The sequence below is a fragment of the Salvelinus alpinus genome, chromosome 3 (assembly GCF_045679555.1).
Source record: "Salvelinus alpinus chromosome 3, SLU_Salpinus.1, whole genome shotgun sequence".
Lineage (NCBI taxonomy): Eukaryota > Metazoa > Chordata > Actinopteri > Salmoniformes > Salmonidae > Salvelinus > Salvelinus alpinus.
This window is the reverse complement of record NC_092088.1, coordinates 100608271-100627504: the sequence shown is the minus strand read 5'-3', so window position 1 is coordinate 100627504 and position 19234 is coordinate 100608271. Positions and strand designations below refer to the sequence as shown.

Genomic DNA, 19234 nt, shown 5'->3' with positions numbered 1-19234 from the left:
CTGTATAGTCTCAGAACATGTTTCAAACTATCACTGTGTTAAATTAGATAATCAGTCCTTGTATCTATAGCTCTGTCTATGAATTTGAGAGTGGTTACATTTGTCCAGCCCCATCCCTCAGGTTTTTAGCAAAACAGTGGAAGGGACAGGCTTTGTTATTGTTTCAACTGCTGATTTCAGCTTCAAAGAATCTCTTCAGCATGGGAGTAAACTACAGACTGTGTGTATGGAATCTCTTCAGCACGGCAGTAAACTACAGACTGTGTGAATGGAATCTCTTCAGCACGGCAGTAAACTACAGACTGTGTGTATGGAATCTCTTCAGCACGGCAGTAAACTACAGACTGTGTGTATGGAATCTCTTCAGCGGGGCAGTAAACTACAGACTGTGTGTTTGTGTATGGAATCTCTTCAGCACTGCAGTAAACTACAGACTGTGTGTATGGAATCTCTTCAGCACGGCAGTAAACTACAGACTGTGTGTATGGAATCTCTTCAGCACGGCAGTAAACTACAGACTGTGTGTATGGAATCTCTTCAGCATGGCAGTAAACTACAGACTGTGTGTATGGAATCTCTTCAGCGTGGCAGTAAACTACAGACTGTGTGTAGGGAATCTCTTCAGTGTGGCAGTACACTACAGACTGTGTATTTGTGTATGGAATCTCTTCAGCATGGCAGTAAACTACAGACTGTGTGTATGAAATCTCTTCAGCGTGGCAGTAAACTACAGACTGTGTGTAGGGAATCTCTTCAGCATGGCAGTAGACTACAGACTGTGTGTATTTGTGTATGGAATCTCTTCAGCACGGCAGTAAACTACAGACTGTGTGTATGGAATCTCTTCAGCACGGCAGTAAACTACAGACTGTGTGTATGGAATCTCTTCAGCATGGCAGTAAACTACAGACTGTGTGTATGGAATCTCTTCAGCGTGGCAGTAAACTGCAGACTGTGTGTATGGAATCTCTTCAGCATGGCAGTAAACTACAGACTGTGTGTATGGAATCTCTTCAGCGTGGCAGTAAACTACAGACTGTGTGTATGGAATCTCTTCAGCATGGCAGTAAACTACAGACTGTGTGTATGGAATCTCTTCAGCATGGCAGTAAACTACAGACTGTGTGTATGGAATCTCTTCAGCGTGGCAGTAAACTACAGACTGTGTGTAGGGAATCTCTTCAGTGTGGCAGTACACTACAGACTGTGTATTTGTGTATGGAATCTCTTCAGCATGGCAGTAAACTACAGACTGTGTGTATGAAATCTCTTCAGCATGGCAGTAAACTACAGACTGTGTGAATGGAATCTCTTCAGCGTGGCAGTAAACTACAGACTGTGTGTATGGAATCTCTTCAGCGTGGCAGTAAACTACAGACTGTGTGTATGGAATCTCTTCAGCACGGCAGTAAACTACAGACTGTGTGTATGGAATCTCTTCAGCATGGCAGTAAACTACAGACTGTGTGTATGGAATCTATTCAGCATGGCAGTAATGACTGTGTGTATGGAATCTCTTCAGCATGGCAGTAAACTACAGACTGTGTGTATGGAATCTATTCAGCATGGCAGTAATGACTGTGTGTATGGAATCTCTTCAGCATGGCAGTAAACTACAGACTGTGTGTAGGGAATCTATTCAGCATGGCAGTAGACTACAGACTGTGTGTATTTGTGTATGGAATCTCTTCAGCACGGCAGTAAACTACAGACTGTGTGTATGGAATCTCTTCAGCACGGCAGTAAACTACAGACTGTGTGTATGGAATCTCTTCAGCATGGCAGTAAACTACAGACTGTGTGTATGGAATCTCTTCAGCGTGGCAGTAAACTGCAGACTGTGTGTATGGAATCTCTTCAGCATGGCAGTAAACTACAGACTGTGTGTATGGAATCTCTTCAGCGTGGCAGTAAACTACAGACTGTGTGTATGGAATCTCTTCAGCATGGCAGTAAACTACAGACTGTGTGTATGGAATCTCTTCAGCATGGCAGTAAACTACAGACTGTGTGTATGGAATCTCTTCAGCGTGGCAGTAAACTACAGACTGTGTGTAGGGAATCTCTTCAGTGTGGCAGTACACTACAGACTGTGTATTTGTGTATGGAATCTCTTCAGCATGGCAGTAAACTACAGACTGTGTGTATGGAATCTCTTCAGCGTGGCAGTAAACTACAGACTGTGTGTATGGAATCTATTCAGCATGGCAGTAAACTACTGACTGTGTGTATGGAATCTATTCAGCGGGGCAGTAAACTACAGACTGTGTGTATGAAATCTCTTCAGCGTGGCAGTAAACTACAGACTGTGTATTTGTGTATGGAATCTCTTCAGCATGGCAGTAAACTACAGACTGTGTGTATGAAATCTCTTCAGCATGGCAGTAAACTACAGACTGTGTGTATGAAATCTCTTCAGCGTGGCAGTAAACTACTGACTGTGTGTATGGAATCTCTTCAGCATGGCAGTAAACTACAGACTGTGTGTATGGAATCTCTTCAGCACGGCAGTAAACTACAGACTGTGTATTTGGATTCATGTGTTCTTTGTTTTCATTTCTTGACGTTGGGAATAAAATAGGAAGAAAGATGATATTTTTGGGGATTGTAACATTCAACAAGGATGTCCCGCGGCGTATTGATCCTTGGATCGGGGAAACTGGATCTGGGTAAGATGAAACGCAAGAGGGAACTTTAACGAGCTCTCTGTCGTCTCTGTATCACGACATGTCATCAGAGGTGTTGTTTTTCCAGTCATGGGAAAATGGCAGTGTGACGTGTGACGAGGTCCCGTGTCACTGGTTGCTCATCAACCGTGACACATTTCCTGCGGACCTTCCTGACTGGACTGGAGGTCCTGGAGTGGAAGTGTACAATATTCCTTCCAAATTCAATGCAACATTTTTAAATGCAAGGTGCCCATAAAAAGGAGGAAACCACCAGGTCCTGAAAGATACACAAACAATGTAATGGATCTCACAGACACTCAACACGTTGTCAGATTCACCAAAGCATATGGCTGTATTTAAGCTAGACACTGCAAGCAAAACATCTAAGAGTTCAATCAGGAAGTACAAAACAGGAAGTACAAAACAACAGTGTAAGGTAGACAAACCATTGGCTTGCCAACCTGCTGGAGTGTAGATGATGATTATAAATGTTGTGTGGTGAACAATACTCAGTCTCACCGACAGATGGCAACAGAGAGGCAGAGTTCTGATTTTCACTGAAGAACAATACTTAGTCCCACAGACAGGTGGCAGCAGTCACACTCCTGAATTTCACTGAAGAACAATACTCAGTCTCACAGACAGATGGCAGCAGAGTCCCACTCCTGATTTTCACTGAAGAACAATACTCAGTCCCACAGGCAGATGGAAGCAGTCATACTCCTGATTTTCACTGAAGAACAATACTCAGTCCCACAGACAGATGGCAACAGAGAGTCATAGTTCTGACTGATTCACACTGTGGAACAGATTGGGGATTGTATTGTTGCTGCCCCCAAGTGACAGAACAACAAGGCCGGTGTTCACTTGGCGTGAAGAGAAATGTTTATAGCTGTTATTTGGCCTTTATTGATTCTTAGCATATGTGTTGTGTTTCTGTCCTTTGTTTGTGTGTTTTTGGTCCATTCTCTAAATACAGTATCTTCCTCATGTAGACATTTTGAGAAAGACCGAAGTCATTCCTGTAACCTAGGCGACACAGGCTGCATTTTTACACAGACAGCACAATTCTGATTTATTTTTCACTAATTGGTCTTTTGACCTACCAGATCAGAAAAATATCTGATGTGAAAAGATCTGATGTGATCGGTCAAAAGATCAGAATTGGGCTGCCTGTGTAAACGCAGCCATATAGTTCTAGCTTACGTCAGCACCTGCATTCTTTACATTTAGATAACTATACCAGTGACGTCTCAGACACAGGAACTCAACCTATAGATACATGTAGGTGACGTCTCAGACACAGGAACTCAACCTATAGATACATGTAGGTGACGTCTCAGACACAGGAACTCAACCTATAGATACATGTAGGTCAACGTGTATTTTACAGCATCAAGGTCTTTAAGAATTCATATTCCTAAAATGAACGATACACTGGAGCGTACAAAACATTAGGAACACATTCCTAATGTTGAGTTGGAACGAGCAGGTGTTCTTAATGTTTTGTCCACTCAGTGTATAGGCTACAGAGGGAAAGGAGAGAGCAGGTGTTCTTAATGTTTTGTCCACTCAGTGTATGTCTGCTACAGAGGGAAAGGAGAGAGCAGGTGTTCTTAATGTTTTGTCCACTCAGTGTATGTCTGCTACAGAGGGAAAGGAGAGAGCAGGTGTTCTTAATGTTTTGTCCACTCAGTGTATAGGCTACAGAGGGAAAGGAGAGAGCAGGTGTTCTTAATGTTTTGTCCACTCAGTGTATGTCTGCTACAGAGGGAAAGGAGAGAGCAGGTGTTCTTAATGTTTTGTCCACTCAGTGTATAGGCTACAGAGGGAAAGGAGAGAGCAGGTGTTCTTAATGTTTTGTCCACTCAGTGTATAGGCTACAGAGGGAAAGGAGAGAGCAGGTGTTCTTAATGTTTTGTCCACTCAGTGTATGTCTGCTACAGAGGGAAAGGAGAGAGCAGGTGTTCTTAATGTTTTGTCCACTCAGTGTATACCCAGTGATTCTTGAGGAACGTACCTCTTAGATGCTTCGTGAGCTTAGTTCAACTGTCGTATCCCATCAGCATTCAAAATATCAGCTTGTTTTACCAATTTGTTTGTAAAACAAATGGAAATGGAAATGAACGCTGTATAGCCTTAAAACATTGCTAAAATTATCATCTTGATATTTTTTTCCATCAGGTAAGTTGACTGAGAACACGTTGTCATTTACAGCAGCGACCTGGGGAATAGTTACAGGGGAGAGGAGGGGGACGAATGAGCCAATTGTAAGCTGGGGATGATTAGGTGACCGTGATGGTATGAGGACCAGATTGGGAATTTAGCCAGGACACCGGGGTTAACACCCCTACTCTTACAATAAGTGTCATGGGATCTTTAGTGACCACAGAGAGTCAGGACACCTGTTTAACGACCCATTTAAAAGACAACACCCTACACAGGGCAATGTCCCCAATTACTGCCCTGGGATAATTTTCTTTAGACCAGAGGAAAGGGTGACTCCTACTGGCCTTCCAACACCACTTCCAGCAGCATCTGGTATCCCATCTAGCGTCCGACCAGGACCAACCCAGCTTAGCTTCAGAATCAAGCCAGCAGTGGGATGCAGGACGGTATGCTGCTGGCTATATCATGGATGGTGAGTCCTTGTATTACAAAGCTCTGTCGCGTGAGTTTGAGAGGATGCCATTCCTGTCGCCCCATCTTTCAGCTGTTTACAAAATCAATGGTGTGGGGGTGGTAGGTTTGTTATGTGTTAGAATAGCAGACTGCCCCTTTAAACCTTCACGAGAAATCCAAAATATCCAACACTGTTTATTATAGGAATGGACATTTTAGAGAATATATATTATGATTTATTTACGGAAGAAACCAATTTATTGTCTTCTGGTGTTTAAAACAACAACTATATATTAGTGTAATCAACTTGCTGTATTCTTCTGTTAGTAGATAAACACACCATCAACCTCATAGTATTTTATTAAGCAGGAAGTGTCATTTTTTTAAAGCATTTGAGTTAAATTGGATTGTAAAATGTCAGCTATTCATAAATATATAAACAGAAAGCAAGAGGAAAATGTAGTAACGATGAAACAAGGTGATCCGAGTTAATTATATAAGCATGTGAGATATGTTATAAGGGCTCGGATCAGTCCTGGATCACGCACATTTCAGGACACAGAGTTTTACTAGTCAACACAGTCTGTGTCCGTCTGTTAGGGAGATGTTGTAGTCAGGATCTTATGAATCTGTATCCTGTGTATATATATTAATACATCATGATCTCTTTAGGAGCGTCCTCTGTGGGCCTCTGCTGCTCCTGTCTGTGTGTGTAGGCAGCGTGCTCATACAGGTAGACCAGGAGGATGGCGAGCAGACTCAGCACCATGTAGGGGATCAGCAGGTAGTATCCCACCTGGAACTCTGAGGTCTTGTCCTTCAGGTAGAATGAACCACTTCCCACGTCATTCTTCACCAGGTCTTCAGACATTTCGGTCAGCTGGACGTTCACTACGTACAGGATGAGCACCAGGAAGGAGATGCACGCTGGAGAAAAGAACAAAAGGGAGGTTAAAATGAGTACTACTACTATTAGTACTACTACAGCTAGTTCTACTACTATTAGTACTACTACTACTACTACTAGTACTACTACTATTAGTACTACTACAGCTAGTTCTACTACTATTAGTACTACTACAGCTAGTTCTACTACTATTAGTACTACTACTACTACTACTAGTACTACTACTATTAGTACTACTACAGCTAGTTCTACTACTATTAGTACTACTACAGCTAGTTCTACTACTATTAGTACTACTACTACTACTACTAGTACTACTACTATTAGTACTACTACAGCTAGTTCTACTACTATTAGTACTACTACAGCTAGTTCTACTACTATTAGTACTACTACTACTACTACTAGTACTACTACTATTAGTACTACTACTAGTTCTACTACTATTAGTACTACTACAGCTAGTTCTACTACTATTAGTACTACTACAGCTAGTTCTACTACTATTAGTACTACTACTACTACTACTACTATTACTACTACTACTACTACTAGTACTACTACTATTAGTGCTACTACAGCTAGTTCTACTACTATTAGTACTACTACAGCTAGTTCTACTACTATTAGTACTACTACTACTACTACTACTACTACTACTACTACTACTATTAGTACTACTACAGCTAGTTCTACTACTATTAGTACTACTACTACTACTACTACTACTACTACTATTAGTACTACTACAGCTAGTTCTACTACTATTAGTACTACTACTACTACTATTAGTACTACTACAGCTAGTTCTACTACTATTAGTACTACTACAGCTAGTTCTACTACTATTAGTACTACTACTACTATTAGTACTACTACTATTAGTACTACTACTATTAGTACTACTACTACTAGTCTGTTAACTTAGTCACACAGAGTTAAAACATGTTCCATCATATTAGTACTACTACTACTATTAGTACTACTACTATTAGTACTACTACTACTACTACTACTACTACTACTACTACTGTTACTACTAGTTCTACTACTATTATTACTACTACAGCTAGTTCTACCACTATTGGTACTACTACTAGTCTGTTAACTTAGTCACAAAGAGTTGTTCCATCATGTTTATCAATTTATTTAATGCATTAATGAAATCCATGTAGTTGTTTTTTTTTTATCATATAATGAACTAATTAATTTCATATAATTGTGTAACATGTTAATTCAGACAGTACACAGAGAGAGGGGGATACAGGCCAGGAGGAGAGACAGTGTGAAAGGCGGTCATAGGGCTTGAACCCATAACCTTCAGGTATTTCATATGGGACTAAATAGGGCTTGAACCCACAACCTACCTTCAGGTATTTCATATGGGACTAAATAGGGCTTGAACCCACAACCTTCAGGTATTTCATATGGGACTAAATAGGGCTTGAACCCACAACCTTCAGGTATTTCATATGGGACTAAATAGGGCTTGAACCCACAACCTTCAGGTATTTCATATGGGACTAAATAGGGTTTGAACCCACAACCTACCTTCAGGTATTTCATATGGGACTAAATAGGGCTTGAACCCACAACCTTCAGGTATTTCATATGGGACTAAATAGGGCTTGAACCCACAACCTTCAGGTATTTCATATGAGACTAAATAGGGCTTGAACCCACAACCTTCAGGTATTTCATATGGGACTAAATAGGGCTTGAACCCACAACCTTCAGGTATTTAATATGGGACTAAATAAGGTTTGAACCCATAACCTCCAGGTATTTCATATGGGACTAAATAGGGCTTGAACACAGAACCTTCAGGTATCTAATATGTGCCGTTGATGGGCTGGCCTCTTTTTTGCTTGATTGATTGATTGAATTGATGTGAACTCTATTGATCTTACCACTGCCAGAGCTGCATGTGTAGAGCCCTATGGGTCCCATGTACGTCTGGTAGGGGTTACTGACGCTGTTGTACAGAGTGATGAGGATGCTGCCAGCAGAGCAGAGCAGACACAGGGCCAGGAGGGTGATCACTATGCCGTGGAGGATCTGAGGAGCTCCACCTGTCTCTGCCAACTTCTCAAACACTACACAGGCAGACCAACAACAGGCAGGTTAGGAATATACAGCAGTATTACGGGGAGTTCCACCAAGGGCGGAATTGTGGTATGGATATCATAGCACCTTTTTTTCCCAAATAGTTTTCTATCTAGAACCTAAAAGGGTTCTTTTCGCTGTCCCCATAGGAGAACCCTTTTGAAGAATCATTTTTGGTTCCAGGTAGAACACTTTTGGGTTCTATGAACAATCCTTTCCACAGAGAGTTCTATATGGAACCAAAAAGGGTTCTACCGGGAACCAAAAAGGGTTACCCTATCGGTACAGCCCGAAGAACCCTTGTAACGTATACGCTGGGAGTCGGGACAGCAAGTTCGGGGGAGTGAATTTATTAAATAAATGAATATTGAACAAAACAAGAAGCACAAGTAGCGTACAGACATGAAACATATAAACAGAAACAATAACGCCGGGGGAAAGAACCAAAGAAGGTGACATACAGTGGGGAGAACAAGTATTTGATACACTGCTGATTTTGCATATTTTCCTACTTACAAAGCATGTAGAGGTCTGTAATTTTTATCATAGGTACACTTCAACTGTGAGAGACGGAATCTAAAACAAAAATCCAGAAAATCACATTGTATGATTTTTAAGTAATTAATTTGCATTTTATTGCATGACATAAGTATTTGATACATCAGAAAAGCAGAACTTAATATTTGGTACAGAATCCTTTGTTTGCAATTACAGAGATCATACGTTTCCTGTAGTTCTTGACCAGGTTTGCACACACTGCAGCAGGGATTTTGGCCCACTCCTCCATACAGACCTTCTCCAGATCCTTCAGGTTTCGGGGCTGTCGCTGGGCAATACGGACTTTCAGCTCCCTCCAAAGATTTTCTATTGGGTTCAGGTCTGGAGACTGGCTAGGCCACTCCAGGACCTTGAGATACTTCTTACGGAGCCACTCCTTAGTTGCCCTGGCTGTGTGTTTCGGGTCGTTGTCATGCTGGAAGACCCAGCCACGACCCATCATCAATGCTCTTACTGAGGGAAGGAGGTTGTTGGCTAAGATCTCGCAATACATGGCCCCATCCATCCTCCCCTCAATACGGTGCAGTCGTCCTGTCCCCTTTGGAGAAAAGCATCCCCAAAGAATGATGTTTCCACCTCCATGCTTCACGGTTGGGATGGTGTTCTTGGGGTTGTACTCATCCTTCTTCTTCCTCCAAACACGGCGAGTGGAGTTTAGACCAAAAAGCTCTATTTTTGAATCATCAGACCACATGACCTTCTCCCATTCCTCCTCTGGATCATCCAGATGGTCATTGGCAAACTTCAGACGGGCCTGGACATGCGCCTGCTTGAGCAGGGGGACCTTGTGTGCGCTGCAGGATTTTAATCCATGACGGCGTAGTGTGTTACTAATGGTTTTCTTTGAGACTGTGGTCCCAGCTCTCTTCAGGTCATTGACCAGGTCCTGCCGTGTAGTTCTGGGCTGATCCCTCACCTTCCTCATGATCATTGATGCCCCACGAGGTGAGATCTTGCATGGAGCCCCAGACCGAGGGTGATTGACCATCATCTTGAACTTCTTCTATTTTCTTCTATTTTCTAATAATTGCGCCAACAGTTGTTGCCTTCTCACCAAGCTGCTTGCCTATTGTCCTGTAGCCCATCCCAGCCTTGTGCAGGTCTACAATTTTATCCCTGATGTCCTTACACAGCTCTCTGGTCTTGGCCATTGTGGAGAGGTTGGAGTCTGTTTGATTGAGTGTGTGGACAGGTGTCTTTTATACAGGTAACGAGTTCAAACAGGTGCAGTTAATACAGGTAATGAGTGGAGAATAGGAGGGCTTCTTAAAGAAAAACTAACAGGTCTGTGAGAGCCGGAATTCTTACTGGTTGGTAGGTTATCAAATACTTATGTCATGCAATAAAATGCAAATTAATTACTTAAAAATCATACAATGTGATTTTCTGGATTTTTGTTTTAGATTCCGTCTCTCACAGTTGAAGTGTACCTATGATAAAAATTACAGACCTCTACATGCTTTGTAAGTAGGAAAACCTGCAAAATCGGCAGTGTATCAAATACTTGTTCTCCCCACTGTATATAGGGAAGGTAATCAGACAGGTTATTTAGTCCAGGTGAGTCTGATGAGGTGCTGGTGCGCGTAACGATGGTGACAGGTGTGCGTAATAATGAGCAGCCTGACGAACCTCGAGCGCCAGAGAGGGAGTATACGTGACAACCCTTTTTGGAGAAAATAAAAATGGGGGTCCGGGGGGTCCTCCCCCGTAATTGGAGGGGTATTTTGAAAACACAGTATAAGTGCCAGGCTTGTATCTCAAACAGACCATTTAAAGATGCTTGATGTCACATCCTGCTGAGGAGGATGAGCTGGCCAATCAGAGGTCTACTGTTATAATTAATTTTTATGACCGGTATACGCCCACACCGTTCTGCTGTTGGGGTTCGCCCACACCGTTCTGCTGTTGGGGTTCGCCCACACCGTTCTGCTGTTGGGGTTCGCCCACACCGTTCTGCTGTTGGGGTTCGCCCACACCGTTCTGCTGTTGGGGTTCGCCCACACCGTTCTGCTGTTGGGGTTCGCCCACACCGTTCTGCTGTTGGGGTTCGCCCACACCGTTCTGCTGTTGGGGTTCGCCCACACCGTTCTGTTGTTGGGGTTCACCCACACCGTTCTGTTGTTGGGGTTCACCCACACCGTTCTGTTGTTGGGGTTCACCCACACCGTTCTGTTGTTGGGGTTCGCCCACACCGTTCTGCTGTTGGGGTTCGCCCACACCGTTCTGCTGTTGGGGTTCACCCACACCGTTCTGCTGTTGGGGTTCGCCCACACCGTTCTGCTGTTGGGGTACGCCCACACCGTTCTGTTGTTAGGGTTCACCCACACTGTTCTGCTGTTGGGGTACGCCCACACCGTTCTGCTGTTGGGGTTCGCCCACACTGTTCTGCTGTTGGGGTTCACCCACACTGTTCTGCTGTTGGGGTACGCCCACACCGTTCTGCTGTTGGGGTACGCCCACACCGTTCTGCTGTTGGGGTTCGCCCACACTGTTCTGCTGTTGGGGTTCACCCACACTGTTCTGCTGTTGGGGTACGCCCACACCGTTCTGCTGTTGGGGTACGCCCACACCGTTCTGTTGTTAGGGTTCACCCACACTGTTCTGCTGTTGGGGTACGCCCACACCGTTCTGTTGTTAGGGTTCACCCACACTGTTCTGCTGTTGGGGTACGCCCACACCGTTCTGCTGTTGGGGTTCGCCCACACCGTTCTGCTGTTGGGGTTCGCCCACACCGTTCTGCTGTTGGGGTTCACCCACACTGTTCTGCTGTTGGGGTTCACCCACACCGTTCTGCTGTTGGGGTTCACCCACACCGTTCTGCTGTTGGGGTTCACCCACACCGTTCTGCTGTTGGGGTTCACCCACACCGTTCTGCTGATGGGGTTCACCCACACTGTTCTGCTGTTGGGGTTCACCCACACTGTTCTGCTGTTGGGGTTCACCCACACCGTTCTGATGTTGGGGTTCGCCCACACCGTTCTGCTGTTGGGGTTCGCCCACACCGTTCTGCTGTTGGGGTTCGCCCACACCGTTCTGTTGTTGGGGTTCGCCCACACCGTTCTGCTGTTGGGGTTCACCCACACCGTTCTGTTGTTGGGGTTCGCCCACACCGTTCTGCTGTTGGGGTTCACCCACACCATTCTGCTGTTGGGGTTCACCCACACCGTTCTGATGTTGGGGTTCGCCCACACCGTTCTGTTGTTGGGGTTCACCCACACCGTTCTGTTGGGGTTCGCCCACACCGTTCTGCTGTTGGGGTTCGCCCACACCGTTCTGTTGGGGTTCGCCCACACCGTTCTGCTGTTGGGGTTCGCCCACACCGTTCTGCTGTTGGGGTTCGCCCACACCGTTCTGTTGTTGGGGTTCGCCCACACCGTTCTGTTGGGGTTCACCCACACCGTTCTGTTGTTGGGGTTCGCCCACACCGTTCTGCTGTTGGGGTTCACCCACACCGTTCTGTTGTTGGGGTTCGCCCACACCGTTCTGCTGTTGGGGTTCACCCACACCATTCTGCTGTTGGGGTTCACCCACACCGTTCTGATGTTGGGGTTCGCCCACACCGTTCTGTTGTTGGGGTTCGCCCACACCGTTCTGTTGGGGTTCGCCCACACCGTTCTGCTGTTGGGGTTCGCCCACACCGTTCTGTTGGGGTTCGCCCACACCGTTCTGCTGTTGGGGTACGCCCACACCGTTCTGTTGTTGGGGTACGCCCACACCGTTCTGCTGTTGGGGTACGCCCACACCGTTCTGTTGTTGGGGTTCGCCCACACCGTTCTGTTGTTGGGGTTCGCCCACACCGTTCTGTTGGGGTTCGCCCACACCGTTCTGCTGTTGGGGTACGCCCACACCGTTCTGTTGTTGGGGTTCGCCCACACCGTTCTGTTGTTGGGGTTCGCCCACACCGTTCTGTTGTTGGGGTTCGCCCACACCGTTCTGATGTTGGGGTTCGCCCACACCGTTCTGCTGTTGGGGTTCACCCACACCGTTCTGTTGGGGTTCACCCACACCGTTCTGTTGGGGTTCGCCCACACCGTTCTGCTGTTGGGGTTCGCCCACACCGTTCTGCTGTTGGGGTTCGCCCACACCGTTCTGCTGTTGGGGTTCACCCACACCGTTCTGCTGTTGGGGTTCGCCCACACCGTTCTGTTGTTGGGGTTCACCCACACCGTTCTGCTGTTGGGGTTCACCCACACCGTTCTGTTGTTGGGGTTCGCCCACACCGTTCTGCTGTTGGGGTTCACCCACACCGTTCTGTTGTTGGGGTTCGCCCACACCGTTCTGCTGTTGGGGTTCGCCCACACCGTTCTGCTGTTGGGGTTCGCCCACACCGTTCTGTTGTTGGGGTTCGCCCACACCGTTCTGCTGTTGGGGTTCACCCACACCGTTCTGTTGTTGGGGTTCGCCCACACTGTTCTGCTGTTGGGGTTCACCCACACCGTTCTGCTGTTGGGGTTCGCCCACACCGTTCTGCTGTTGGGGTTCGCCCACACCGTTCTGCTGTTGGGGTTCGCCCACACCGTTCTGTTGTTGGGGTTCGCCCACACCGTTCTGTTGGGGTTCGCCCACACCGTTCTGCTGTTGGGGTACGCCCACACTGTTCTGATGTTGGGGTTCGCCCACACCGTTCTGCTGTTGGGGTTCACCCACACCGTTCTGCTGTTGGGGTTCACCCACACCGTTCTGCTGTTGGGGTTTGCCCACACCGTTCTGCTGTTGGGGTTCACCCACACCGTTCTGCTGTTGGGGTTCGCCCACACCGTTCTCCTGTTGGGGTTCGCCCACACCGTTCTGCTGTTGGGGTTCGCCCACACCGTTCTCCTGTTGGGGTTCGCCCACACCGTTCTGCTGTTGGGGTTCGCCCACACCGTTCTCCTGTTGGGGTTCACCCACACCGTTCTGCTGTTGGGGTTCGCCCACACCGTTCTGTTGTTGGGGTTCGCCCACACCGTTCTGTTGTTGGGGTTCGCCCACACCGTTCTGCTGTTGGGGTTCGCCCACACCGTTCTGTTGTTGGGGTTCGCCCACACCGTTCTGCTGTTGGGGTTCACCCACACCGTTCTGTTGTTGGGGTTCGCCCACACCGTTCTGCTGTTGGGGTTCGCCCACACCGTTCTGCTGTTGGGGTTCACCCACACCGTTCTGCTGTTGGGGTTCGCCCACACCGTTCTGTTGTTGGGGTTCACCCACACCGTTCTGCTGTTGGGGTTCACCCACACCGTTCTGTTGTTGGGGTTCGCCCACACCGTTCTGCTGTTGGGGTTCACCCACACCGTTCTGTTGTTGGGGTTCGCCCACACCGTTCTGCTGTTGGGGTTCGCCCACACCGTTCTGCTGTTGGGGTTCGCCCACACCGTTCTGTTGTTGGGGTTCGCCCACACCGTTCTGCTGTTGGGGTTCACCCACACCGTTCCGTGTTGGGGTTCGCCCACACTGTTCTGCTGTTGGGGTTCACCCACACCGTTCTGCTGTTGGGGTTCGCCCACACCGTTCTGCTGTTGGGGTTCGCCCACACCGTTCTGCTGTTGGGGTTCGCCCACACCGTTCTGTTGTTGGGGTTCGCCCACACCGTTCTGTTGGGGTTCGCCCACACCGTTCTGTTGTTGGGGTTCACCCACACCGTTCTGTTGTTGGGGTTCACCCACACCGTTCTGTTGTTGGGGTTCGCCCACACCGTTCTGTTGTTGGGGTTCGCCCACACCGTTCTGTTGTTGGGGTTCACCCACACCGTTCTGTTGTTGGGGTTCACCCACACCGTTCTGTTGTTGGGGTTCGCCCACACCGTTCTGTTGTTGGGGTTCACCCACACCGTTCTGTTGTTGGGGTTCGCCCACACCGTTCTGTTGTTGGGGTTCGCCCACACCGTTCTGATGTTGGGGTTCGCCCACACCGTTCTGATGTTGGGGTTCGCCCACACCGTTCTGTTGTTGGGGTTCGCCCACACCGTTCTGTTGGGGTTCGCCCACACCGTTCTGTTGTTGGGGTTCGCCCACACCGTTCTGTTGTTGGGGTTCGCTACAGTGACTAGCTACAGTGGTTAGCTACAGTGACTAGCTACAGTGGCTAGCTACAGTGACTAGCTACAGTGGCTTGCTACAGCGGTTAGCTACAGCGGCTAGCTACAGTGGCTAGCTACAGTGGCTAGCTTAGCTAACGAACTAGCTACGTCGGTCACAGCACCCATGACCAGAATGACACACCGATGAACCACCCTATTTTTTGGCTTTGACCGTTTTTCGTGCCCGAAGTCGACCTTTAACCTTTTTACTGCAGTGGGCTAAATCAGGGTCACACAGACTGTTTCTTGGTAGTCTTAAACAATCTACTTTGAAACAAAAGTTTACATCTCTCACACAAATGGTTATGGGCTTAAACAAAGAAGACACCTGTACCATATCAGATATAGAGTTGACATGTATTCAATTTTAAGTTTGTATCCCGATATTACACTTTATATAAATCACAGAAAACTGAAATATCACTAAACTGTTTGACATAAACATAAACAGTTTATTTGAAATAGTGTTTATTAATTATGAAAAATATTAAGAACATTCCACCCATGAGGCCCCTAGGTCATTTTACTGCAGGAAAGGGCTACAGCAAATTGCTTATGACGTGTTGCTTATGACGCGTTGCTTATGGCGTGTTATTTATGACATGTTCATATGCTATCTGGGGAAGCCCCAACCAAAATGATATAATATTGGGCGTGACAAATCATCCTGTTCTGCTCCACCTGTCTCTGCCAACTTCTTACAAACATACAGAGGGAAGACCAAGAGGGTTCAGGTTAGGAGTATACAGGTTAGGGTTAGGAGTACACAGGTTAGGAGTATACAGGTTAGGAGTATACAGGTTAGGAGTACACAGGTTAGGAGTACACAGGTTAGGAGTACACAGGTTAGGAGTACACAGGTTAGGAGTACACAGGTTAGGAGTACACAGGTTAGGAGTACACAGGTTAGGGGTATACAGGTTAGGAGTACACAGGTTAGGAGTACACAGGTTAGGAGTACACAGGTTAGGAGTATACAGGTTAGGAGTACACAGGTTAGGAGTACACAGGTTAGGAGTACACAGGTTAGGAGTATACAGGTTAGGAGTACACAGGTTAGGAGTACACAGGTTAGGAGTACACAGGTTAGGAGTACACAGGTTAGGAGTACACAGGTTAGGAGTATACAGGTTAGGAGTACACAGGTTAGGAGTACACAGGTTAGGAGTACACAGGTTAGGAGTACACAGGTTAGGAGTATACAGGTTAGGAGTACACAGGTTAGGAGTATACAGGTTAGGGTTAGGAGTATACAGGTTAGGAGTACACAGGTTAGGAGTACACAGGTTAGGAGTACACAGGTTAGGAGTACACAGGTTAGGAGTACACAGGTTAGGAGTATACAGGTTAGGAGTACACAGGTTAGGAGTGTAAGTCGCTCTGGATAAGAGCGTCTGCTAAATGACTTAAATGTAAATGTAAATGTAAATGAGTACACAGGTTAGGAGTACACAGGTTAGGGGTATACAGGTTAGGAGTACACAGGTTAGGAGTACACAGGCTAGGAGTATACAGGTTAGGAGTACACAGGTTAGGAGTACACAGGTTAGGAGTACACAGGTTAGGAGTACACAGGTTAGGAGTATACAGGTTAGGAGTACACAGGTTAGGAGTACACAGGTTAGGAGTACACAGGTTAGGAGTACACAGGTTAGGAGTACACAGGTTAGGAGTATACAGGTTAGGAGTACACAGGTTAGGAGTACACAGGTTAGGAGTACACAGGTTAGGAGTACACAGGTTAGGAGTATACAGGTTAGGAGTACACAGGTTAGGAGTATACAGGTTAGGGTTAGGAGTATACAGGTTAGGAGTACACAGGTTAGGAGTACACAGGTTAGGAGTACACAGGTTAGGAGTACACAGGTTAGGGGTACACAGGTTAGGAGTATACAGGTTAGGAGTATACAGGTTAGGAGTACACAGGTTAGGTGTACACAGGTTAGGAGTACACAGGTTAGGAGTATACAGGTTAGGAGTACACAGGTTAGGAGTACACAGGTTAGGAGTACACAGGTTAGGAGTACACAGGTTAGGAGTATACAGGTTAGGAGTATACAGGTTAGGAGTACACAGGTTAGGAGTACACAGGTTAGGAGTACACAGGTTAGGAGTATACAGGTTAGGAGTACACAGGTTAGGAGTACACAGGTTAGGGTTAGGAGTATACAGGTTAGGAGTATACAGGTTAGGAGTATACAGGTTAGGAGTACACAGGTTAGGAGTACACAGGTTAGGAGTATACAGGTTAGGAGTACACAGGTTAGGAGTACACAGGTTAGGAGTATACAGGTTAGGAGTACACAGGTTAGGAGTACACAGGTTATGAGTACACAGGTTAGGAGTACACAGGTTAGGAGTACACAGGTTAGGAGTACACAGGTTAGGAGTATACAGGTTAGGAGTACACAGGTTAGGAGTACACAGGTTAGGAGTACACAGGTTAGGAGTACACAGGTTAGGAGTACACAGGTTAGGAGTATACAGGTTAGGAGTATACAGGTTAGGGTTAGGAGTACACAGGTTAGGAGTACACAGGTTAGGAGTACACAGGTTAGGAGTATACAGGTTAGGGTTAGGAGTACACAGGTTAGGAGTATACAGGTTAGGAGTACACAGGTTAGGAGTATACAGGTTAGGAGTACACAGGTTAGGAGTACACAGGTTAGGAGTACACAGGTTAGGAGTACACAGGTTAGGGTTAGGAGTACACAGGTTAGGAGTATACAGGTTAGGAGTATACAGGTTAGGAGTACACAGGTTAGGAGTATACAGGTTAGGAGTACACAGGTTAGGAGTACACAGGTTAGGAGTACACAGGTTATGAGTACACAGGTTAGGAGTATACAGGTTAGGGTTAGGAGTACACAGGTTAGGAGTACACAGGTTAGGAGTACACAGGTTAGGAGAATACAGGTTAGGGGTACACAGGTTAGGAGTACCCAGGTTAGGGTTAGGAGTACACAGGTTAGGAGTACACAGGTTAGGGTTAGGAGTACACAGGTTAGGAGTACACAGGTTAGGAGTATACAGGTTAGGAGAATACAGGTTAGGGGTACACAGGTTAGGAGTACATAGGTTAGGAGTACACACGTTAGGAGTATACAGGTTAGGAGTATACAGGTTAGGAGTATACAGGTTGGGAGTATACAGGTTAGGAGTACACAGGTTAGGAGTAAACAGGTTAGGAGTACACAGGTTAGGAGTATAAAGGTTAGGAGTATACAGGTTAGGGTTAGGAGTATACAGGTTAGGAGTACACATGTTAGGAGTATACAGGTTAGGAGTACACAGGTTAGGAGTATAAAGGTTAGGAGTATACAGGTTAGGGTTAGGAGTACACAGGTTAGGAGTATACAGGTTAGGAGTACAGAGGTTAGGAGTATACAGGTTAGGAGTACACAGGTTAGGGTTAGGAGTATACAGGTTAGGAGTATACAGGTTAGGAGTACACAGGTTAGGAGTATACAGGTTAGGAGTACACAGGTTAGGAGTACACAGGTTAGGAGTACACAGGTTAGGAGTACACAGGTTAGGAGTATACAGGTTAGGAGTACACAGGTTAGGAGTATACAGGTTAGGGTTAGGAGTATACAGGTTAGGAGTACACAGGTTAGGAGTACACAGGTTAGGAGTACACAGGTTAGGAGTACACAGGTTAGGAGTACACAGGTTAGGGGTATACAGGTTAGGAGTACACAGGTTAGGAGTACACAGGTTAGGAGTACACAGGTTAGGAGTATACAGGTTAGGAGTACACAGGTTAGGAGTACACAGGTTAGGAGTACACAGGTTAGGAGTACACAGGTTAGGAGTATACAGGTTAGGAGTACACAGGTTAGGAGTACACAGGTTAGGAGTACACAGGTTAGGAGTACACAGGTTAGGAGTATACAGGTTAGGAGTACACAGGTTAGGAGTATACAGGTTAGGGTTAGGAGTATACAGGTTAGGAGTACACAGGTTAGGAGTACACAGGTTAGGAGTACACAGGTTAGGAGTACACAGGTTAGGAGTACACAGGTTAGGGGTACACAGGTTAGGAGTATACAGGTTAGGAGTATACAGGTTAGGAGTACACAGGTTAGGTGTACACAGGTTAGGAGTACACAGGTTAGGAGTATACAGGTTAGGAGTACACAGGTTAGGAGTACACAGGTTAGGAGTACACAGGTTAGGAGTACACAGGTTAGGAGTATACAGGTTAGGAGTATACAGGTTAGGAGTACACAGGTTAGGAGTACACAGGTTAGGAGTACACAGGTTAGGAGTATACAGGTTAGGAGTACACAGGTTAGGAGTACACAGGTTAGGGTT

At 46.4% G+C, this 19234-nt stretch overlaps 1 protein-coding gene across 1 annotated transcript in view; it reads right to left on the bottom strand.

Moving 5' to 3' along the window:
• Positions 1–5642: 5642 nt before the first annotated feature.
• Positions 5643–19234, bottom strand: part of LOC139569776 (clarin-3) — a 35944-nt gene continuing 22352 nt past the window's right edge. The window contains exons 2-3 of the mRNA XM_071391144.1: positions 8109–8294; positions 5643–6218 (exon numbers count right to left, since the gene is read on the bottom strand). Of these exons, the coding sequence (XP_071247245.1) occupies positions 5941–6218; positions 8109–8294 (464 nt within the window). The 3' untranslated portion in view covers positions 5643–5940. The remainder of the gene's footprint in view (positions 6219–8108; positions 8295–19234) is intronic.